This window comes from Anser cygnoides, chromosome 22 (genome assembly GCF_040182565.1).
Source record: "Anser cygnoides isolate HZ-2024a breed goose chromosome 22, Taihu_goose_T2T_genome, whole genome shotgun sequence".
NCBI classification, from domain to species: domain Eukaryota; kingdom Metazoa; phylum Chordata; class Aves; order Anseriformes; family Anatidae; genus Anser; species Anser cygnoides.
The window spans coordinates 7,581,562-7,589,597 of record NC_089894.1 but is presented as its reverse complement, the minus strand read 5'-3'; the positions used below and the strand labels follow the sequence as shown (position 1 = coordinate 7,589,597).

General features: G+C 70.0%; 1 protein-coding gene across 2 annotated transcripts; it reads right to left on the bottom strand.

Moving 5' to 3' along the window:
- Positions 1-857: 857 nt before the first annotated feature.
- Positions 858-7,290, bottom strand: LOC106049566 (collagen alpha-1(XVIII) chain-like). 2 transcript variants are annotated; one of them, XM_048053178.2, is made up of 23 exons: positions 7,063-7,290; positions 6,787-6,929; positions 6,417-6,488; positions 6,229-6,291; positions 6,089-6,145; positions 5,670-5,885; positions 5,131-5,496; positions 4,873-4,992; positions 4,739-4,792; positions 4,620-4,646; positions 4,188-4,289; positions 3,975-4,019; positions 3,793-3,873; positions 3,645-3,686; positions 3,523-3,550; positions 3,270-3,319; positions 3,049-3,183; positions 2,857-2,919; positions 2,705-2,773; positions 2,476-2,544; positions 2,064-2,258; positions 1,547-1,659; positions 858-1,374 (listed from the first exon to the last, which is right to left on the bottom strand). In XM_048053178.2, exons 4-23 carry the CDS (start codon positions 6,244-6,246, stop codon positions 1,164-1,166), a joined length of 2,061 nt encoding a protein of 686 aa, XP_047909135.2. In that variant the 5' UTR covers positions 6,247-6,291; positions 6,417-6,488; positions 6,787-6,929; positions 7,063-7,290; the 3' UTR covers positions 858-1,163. The 2 variants fall into 2 exon arrangements, with proteins under 2 accessions (XP_047909135.2, XP_047909136.2); XM_048053179.2 differs by having other exon boundaries at positions 5,131-5,493.
- Positions 7,291-8,036: the final 746 nt, after the last annotated feature.

Here is an 8,036-nt window from a genome sequence, read left to right as displayed (position 1 = left end):
GGAGGGGGAAGAGGGAGGGCTCTGAGCGGCTGGATCCGTGCGCGGCTGGGTCCTGCGCATGCTCAGTCGTCGTTGTGGGGGGGGGGGTGATGGGGAGGCCCCAGTGGGAGGGGTCTGGGGGAACGGGGAAGCAGTGGGCATGGACTGGGGGAACTGGGAGCCTGTGGGTGGGGACTGGGGGGGCTGGGTGTGGGGTCTGGGGGTAACTGGGAGCCAGGGAGCGGGGACTGGGAGTAACTGGGAGTGGGGTCTGGGGGTAACTGGGAGCCAGTGAACAGGGACAGAGTAACTGGGAAGCAGTGGGTAGGGACTGGGGAGTACTGGGAGCCAGTGGGCGGGGACTGGGAGCCAGTGGGCAGGGTCTGGGGTAACTGGGAACCAGTGAGTGGGGTCTGGGGGCAACTGGGAACCAGTGAGCAGGGTCTGAGGGGTAACTGGGAGCCAGGGAGCGGGGTCTGGGGTAACTGGGAACCGGTGAGTGGGCACTGCGAGTAAATGGGACCCAGTGAGCGGGAACTGGGAACCAGTGGGCAGGGACTGGGGGCAACTGGGACCCAGTGGGACCCAGTGAGCAGGGCGGGGGGCCAGGCTGTGGCTGAAGCCCCCCCTCTAGCCCCTGGTTCGTCGGGACAGCTTGCCATGCGGCCCTGTTGGTGACAGTCGATGGCAGGCTGGTGGCTGTGACTTCATGGTCCTTGTGGTGTCCCGCCCGTCCCCACATTGCTCCCCCCATCCCCACACTGCTCCCCCTGTCCCCACACTGCATCCCCCGACACCACACTGCAGGCTCAGCACACCCGTCCCCAGCCCCTCACCGCTGTCCCGGTAATGACCCCCCAGTAACGGGAAGCTGGGCATTGTCCAAAACACCAACTTTTCCACATCTTTATTTCTGGGGAAGGCGCAGCATTAGCATTACTTGAGGTAATGGAGGTGGCCGGGCACAGCCTGGGGGCCAAGCACAGCCCGGGACGGGGACGACGATGTCCTCCCAGTGCCCAGGATGGGGACGATGTCATCCCGGTGCTCCCAGTGCCCGGGATGGGGACGATGTCCTCCCAGTGCTCCCAGTGCTCGCACAGCCCCGACGCTGCAGTTCTCTCCCCATGGGATACCTGGGGCCGCGGGCCCCCCGGTGCCGCGATGCCCCCACCGCGTGGCCGTCACCACATGTGGCGGTAGGGGAAGGCCACCTCCACGCACAGCACCACCAGCTCCTCGGAGCAGTTGTGCCGCTGCCCCGCCAGCAGCTTGCCCTCGCCCAGCGGGGCCGCCAAGCCCTCCCCGGGGCCGGAGCTTCGCCATCCCTGGCAGTCCCGCCTGCGGGCTTGGCTGCCCCGGGCCGTGGATCCGTGCCATGCCAGCCTGCGAGGCCTGCGGGTGGGCACGGAGGTGACAGGGGCACCCGGCGAGCCCTCCGTGTCCTCCCACCCTTCGCACCGGAGCCAGGGGTGGGGGCACGCACCACAGGCCCAGCCCTGGTTTGTGGTGTGGGTGTGTGGGTTTGGGGGTGTCCTTCTGGCGCCCACCCCGCCGCCGGACTCACCAGAGGGCATCGGTCAGGACGTTGCGGCCGTTGAAGCTGTAGATGGGGCCCCGCGGGGCCGCTCCGGCCGGGCCCTCAAAGAGGGAGCTCCAGGACCTGGCCAGCAGCTGGCCCTGAGGACACAGTTGGTGGCCCTCAGCTGGGGGCATGGGTCTGGGGGGGGGCCCTCTTGGCACCCCGTGTGTGCTGCCTGAAGCCCCCCGTCCCCACTACACGTTGGTGACAAATTGCTTTTGGCTCCTCTCAGCTTCCCAAAGACCCAAGTGGGGTGGCGGTGACGCAGCAGCCCCAGCGTGGGACTGTCCCTGAGCCCCCCCGGACCCTCCCCGGAATCCTGCTGCCACCCCTGGTCGGGGCACGAGGTGGTCTCCCACCACTTTGAATATTTTTCCCCCATCTGACGAGTGACAGGAGGAAAACCCTCCACGAGCCCGTGCCCCCCAGGGGGACGCCCTGACCGATGTCCCCTGCACCGCCGCAGGGTGGGGGGGCGCCCCGTGGGGACGGGGACACCTGCCTTCAGGTTGACCACGGGGAGGGCCCTGTCCGTCCTCTTGACGATGGAGGCCAGGTCCTGCGTGGGGGCCGAGAGGAAAGCCCGGAAAGTGCCGTAGAGCCGAGCCTCCTGCGACTGCCGGTAGCACTGCAGGTCGGCGCCGCGGATGCCGCTCATGTCCCCGGAGAGGGGCACGTTCAGGGCCACCAGGCGGAGCTGGGGACACAGGGGGTGGCGGGGAGATGGGGGCATGGGGGGGACGGGGGCTCTGGGGGCACGTCCCGTGGTCCCATTACCCCCAGTGCACTGCAGCCCCTGGGTCTCCTCTCCCCGTCCCAGGGAGGGTGCAGACCCACGGACATGGGGGGGGTCCCCGGGCACTGCTGTAACCCCCCCCCATGGCCGAGCAGCCCCCCTGTGGGGCAGCGCTTACAGAAGGCAGCCTGGGGGCGACGGTTGTCGGCAGGATCCTGGGCAGCCCCGGTCCCTCCTCCTTCAGGACCTGCGATAACGGGACTCGGGGCAGCCTGGGGACACCGACCCCGGTGCCAAGGGTGCAGCCCCCTCCCCATCCATCCCGGTGCCCACCCCGGGGGCTGCCTGTGCCGTCTCCGTGGCACGGCCTTCCCCCTGTCACCGGGGTCGGGCCCAGCAGCACTTACCAGCGAGTCCGTCTGGGCTCCCGCGGGGGGCTCCGTGTTGGGACCCCGCGTCTGTACCCGCTTCGCCTCCTGGATTGAGAAGGGGGGACAGTCCCAGGGGATTTGTCCCCCCGCCATGGCAAGCCGAGAAGGGCTCCAGCCCTGGTACTCACCTGGTACTGCGGCGTGGAGGCAGAGGGGTCGTCACCAGCAAAGAGCGACTCCGAGTCCTCCAGCTGCTCCACAAGAAGGACTGGTTATGGGGGAACCATCTCGCTCCTTCCCCAGGAGCCAAATCCATCCCGGAGCTGGCTGCCGGGGCTGGAACCTGCCCCCCTCCCTGCCCACCCCCCCGTGCACCGTACCAGGAGCCTGCTCCAGCCCCTGGGGGTGCGCAGGAAGGCGCTGCTCCCTTCTCGCACGTAGACCAGGCTCCCCTCGGGGACGGCGCTGCCCGACTTCAGCATCAGCTCCTTGGACCTGAAGACCCACGTCTGGCGCTGCGAAGGGACGGAGAGGTTCGCGGCCGAGCTGCCACCCGTGGGGCCGCCCTGACCCCACGCTGCGGGCACAGCCCAGCACGCACCCGGAGGTCAGCACGGGGCTCCGGCGGCTCCATCCGAGAGGCGTCAGCATCTGGAGAAACCGGGGAGGATTTGGGGTCACAAAGCACGCCGGCACCACGGGGACATGGTGTTGGTGGGGTTGGGGATGCCGGGACAGCCCCGCAGCCCTGGGTGCGCCATGCGGGGAATGCACCCAGGCAGGGACGCGAGGCCTCCCAAAGGTGTTCCCAAGGAGGCTGGAACCCACCCGAAACACCTAAAAAAGTCCCTTACCTGCTGCCCAGCCTGCGTCGGCTGCTGCCTGCGGGTGCAAATGGGGACGTTACTGCTGCCTGGGGACATTGAGGCGGTGACAGTGCCCCGGGAGGGGACGGGGACAGCGATGCCACGCTTACCGGCTCCTTGCAGGGCGGCTGGGCGCGGATGGGGTACACCCTCTGGAAGCAAAGACAGGCTGAGGCGCGGGGAGCCCCTGGCTCTGTGCACGCTCACGTGCGTGTGCGCTGCAGCACGGCCGCGTGCGCTGCCCCTGCTGCGCCTTACGTTGAGGTAGAGGAGACCCGGAGCTCCGGGGGGACCGGGCGGGCCGGGGGGGCCAGGGTTCCCAGGGGGACCTCGAGGACCCTGCGGTGACGAGCAGTGCGGAGATGGGGCTGGGGTGTTTCGGGGCTGCCTTTTGGGGGGCAGCTGCAAGACACCCCCATCGCGCAGGCGCGGTCTCTCACGTGGGGAATGATTGCTCCATAAACCTCCGTCTCCTCTTTGCTGTGCTGTAAAAAAGAGAGAGAAGATTGAGGCCGGTCTCCATCTGCCCCCTCTCCGTCCCAGCCACGAGCCCCGTGGGGCAGCCGGGGTGGTGAGGGTCACGCCGCCACCTGGGCTCGGCCCCCCACGGCTGGGCTGGGGTCCCTGAGCCCTGCGAGCCCCCCAGGACTCACCGTTTGGTACCCACTGATGGGCACCCAGGAGCTGGACTGGCTGCCGGTGCCGGGGAAGGGGAGGTGGCCCGGTTTGCACCCATGTTCCCCGTAGCAGCACCCCTGGGTGGGCAGAGAGAGGGGCAGGGTTAGAGCCTGTGCGGGGTGCAGGGGCAGGGGGCGTGCATGGGTGTGTGCTGGTGCGCACTGGTGTGTGCTGGTGTGCGCTGTGCATCTGGATGTGACACGGGGCGGTGTGACTTGCTGCCCCCACCATGTCCCAGCCCGCTGTGGGGGCTCTGACCTGTCCCTCTGGCCGTGCCAGCGCAGGGAGGTGAAGGCTGGCTCTGCCCTGCCATGGGGGGGATGTGGGGCAGTGCACAGGGTTCCCTCTTGGGGCATGAAGGAAGCCCCCCCCCAGCTCCCCCTTTGCAGCCCTCCCCCGGTACAAACCCGCTCTCCTGGGTCGCCCTTTTCACCCTGGAAGAAAGCAGAGCGGTCCCGTGAGCTCCAGGGGCAATCCCAGCCCCTGAAGCCCCCCCAAACCCTCACTGCCCCATTCCCCACCTCACCTTGGGGCCCGGCGGCCCGGCAGATCCGTGGTGCCCTCCGTGGCGTGACTCGCACTGGCAGGAGGGGATGTGCTGGGGTGAGCACCGGGGCTCAGCACCACCCCAAGCACCCCCAGCCCTCGGGTCCTACTCACCCTGTAGTCCCCCGGTGGCCCCGGTGGCCCCATGGGACCGGGCATGCCCGGGGAGCCCGTCTCTCCCGTCCGGCCGGGGCTCCCCGGCATGCCCGGCAGCCCGTGCTCACCCTTCTCACCCTGCCGGGACACAGCACGTGGGGAGGTGACGGAGGGGCTCACGGCACCCCGGACCCCGCAGAGGCAGGGTGTGGGGCTTGGGGCAGCCCCCTGCTCCATCCCTGGGATCCGTGGGTGGAAGAAGTGGGACCCCCTTACCTTTAATCCGGGGAATCCTGGCTCCCCTCGGAGCCCTGGTTTGCCAGGGAGAGCTGCAGGTCCTGGGGAGCCGGGGGGTCCCTCGTGCCCGGGGACCCCGGGGGGTCCTTGTGGGCCTGGGAGTCCCGGTGCCCCCGGGGGTCCATCGGGCCCAGCCGAGCCTGGGGACCCCGGAGCTCCTTCGGCCCCTGGAAATCCCGGTGGTCCCACAGCCCCCGGAGGGCCAGGGGGGCCCGGCTGCCCCTCCCGCCCGGGGAGCCCCGGGGAGCCTTCGTGGCCTGGGTAGCCAGGGGGGCCTGGTGGGCCAGGCAGCCCTGGGGGGCCTGGGGGGCCTGGGTTCCCTGCAGGGCTGGATGCTCCCAGCTGCTTGATGGTTTGGAGGGAGAGAGGAGAGAGCAGGGGGCGGTCAATGTGTCACGTCCCCTGGTGCCCCCCCCAGTGTCCCGTTCCTGCAGGTCCAACTGGGGACAGACCCCACGGCCAGTGCCAGCATCGCCCCCCGTGCCCCCCGCCCCAGCACCCCCTGCCCCAGCCCTCACCTCGTTCTCTGATCCCTTGGGAAGGGCAGCGGAGGCAGGAGGGCTCCTGGCTGCCCAAGCACCTGGTGGTCCCGGTGGCCCCGGTGGTCCCGGAGGACCAGGGGGGCCCCGGGGCCCCTGGTGACCTGGCTGTCCCGGGCTGCCCGTCTTTCCTCTCTCCCCAGAAAGCCCCGGCTGGCCTCTGTCTCCTGGGGACCCCCGGTCACCTTTCTCTCCCTGTCGGGAGAAAATTAGAGCCTGGATCCCGTGCCCACCCCTTGCCAAGGAGCAGCTGAACTGTCCCCGTGATGCAGACCCCAAAGCAAGAATGCAAACCCAGAGTAGGGATGGTTTTGCACAGCCAGAGGAGCCGCAGGGTCTCTCCCGGCGGGTCCCCGAGCCCCCCCTGCATCCCCCCAGGAGCCCCCCACGCCGGGTACCTTCGGGCCAGGAGGGCCAGGGCGCACGGGGCAGACGCAGCTGGAGCCGTTGTGAATCTGGAGGGGGGGGGGTGAGCCGTGAGCTGCGGGGCTGGGGGGGGCCGGGGAAGGGGCACGGACACCCTGCACCCCCCTCTCACCTGGAGAGCTGTGTCCATTTTGGGGGCCGGGGGCACCTGCGGGGGCAGCCCCTTCGCTGTGCTCTGTGTAGAGAGGGGGGACTGAGCGTGAGACCCCCGCAGCCCCATCCCCGTCCTGCCCACCCAGTGCCCGTCCCCAGCTGCTCCTCGCAGCCCCCCCCCAATTCAGGACCCCCCCCCCCCCACACCTTGATCTGCAGGAACTCCTCTTCCTCCGCGCTCCCCTCGAAGATCCGCGGGGCGGCCGTGGGGCGGTTGTGCTAGGGCAGACGGAGAGAGCTCAGAAAGGGGATTTTGGGGTGGGGGGGGACACGGGGGGTCCTGGCCCCTGCGAGCCATGCTGGGGGGCACCAGGAGCTGCTGCAGCTGCTCTCCAAGGGGCCGAGGAGGAAGGAGGCTGAGCAGGAGGCGCTGCCCTGCCTGGGCTGTTGTGGCTGAGCCCGGCCGGGTGCAGATAAGGGGAAGGTCACGGAGAGCAGCTGGGGAGATCTGGAAGGGGCCGGGGGCGGGGGGGGTCGGGGTGCTGCTCCTGGCCGCGTGCCACCCGGGGACAGGCACCTGGGCTCGTGCACGCGATGGGGCATGGCCCGGACCCTTGGCTGCGCCCCTGGAGGGGGGCTCCCGTCTCCTGGAGCCCGCCGCCAGCGGGGGCTTGCTCAGCAGCACCTTCCTCGTGGGCTCCACCTCGCCAGCGTCTCCATCTGCGGGACCAAAGGGTGAGGGTGCTGGGCTGGACCGGGACCAGGGGCGGCCACCGCTGTGCCCCCGAGCTGTCCCCTCCTCGCCGGGGTGCCGGAGCTTGGGGGTGCCGTGCCCCCGCCCTGCCATACCTACCTTCCTCCCCGTCCAGGGTGGGCAGCGTGGGGGCCGTGGGGCTGGTGCCTGGCTCCGGGGTGGTGTCCTCGGAGCCCAGGGGGTAAAACCACTGGGCTGTGCCAGGGGGGCAGGCGCCCGGCCAGCATCCAGAGGATGCAGAGGGTGTGGAGGAGGTTCTGGGGGTCCCCGGACCCCATGCTGCTGCCTCAGGGTGCCAAGGACGGGGGGGCCTGGCTCATGCCGTTCGCCCACACCGTCTGCTCCTGCGGCCCCGACGCGGCTCCCGCTGTTATCACGGCGGGCCCCGACACGCCCCCTCGCCCGCCCCGGCACCCGCACCCCACGGGCCGCATCCGGCACGGGGCTGAGCGCTTACAGCCGAGCCACCGTGTGCCCCGGCCAGGGATGGGGGGGGCAGGCAGAGGAACCCTAGGGAAGGGAGCCAGGGCTGGGCTGGCGGAGGGAGCCGCTGACGCCAGGGAAGAGGGAGCTGGGGGAGGAGATGCTGCCTGGAAATTGGGAGTAAAAACCACTATGAGTGTGGGAAAGGGCTGGCTGGGAGCAGGGGGCACTGAATGCGGCGGGGAGCAGCTGGGTGCTCCATGGGGTCTGGGTGCTCCATGGGGTCTGCCCGGCCATGGGTGCCTGGCTCTGAGATGTGCTGAGCCGTGGGGAGGGGGCTGCGAGAGCGCGGAGAGCACGAGGGAGGCATCGGGGTCTGGTAGGGTGGGCAGCTGCAGCACCCCAACGTGGGTGCGTGTGGTCCCCAGCCCCCCTGCTCCAGCTTGGGCTGGGGGCTGCAGCCCCTGAGCTCCCAGATCCCCGTCTGCCCTGGCACTGCTGGGACCTGCAGCCCCTCTGCAGGGCTGGGGTGACTCCGGAGCTGTTGGGGTGTCGCAGGGAGGCAGCAGCCAGCGGGGCACCCCCAGCCCCAGGAACCCCAAAGACCCCGAGTCTGGGAGCCCAAAGAGCCCCAGACCTGGGAGCACGGG

Coding starts and splice junctions, on each gene's coding strand:
- LOC106049566 (XM_048053178.2), bottom strand. Junction 2,774..2,856: donor CCTCCACGCCGCAGTACCAG/GTGAGTACCAGG, acceptor TTCTCAATCCAG/GAGGCGAAGCGGGTACAGAC. Junction 2,259..2,475: donor TCGCCCCCAGGCTGCCTTCT/GTAAGCGCTGCC, acceptor CTGTGTCCCCAG/CTCCGCCTGGTGGCCCTGAA.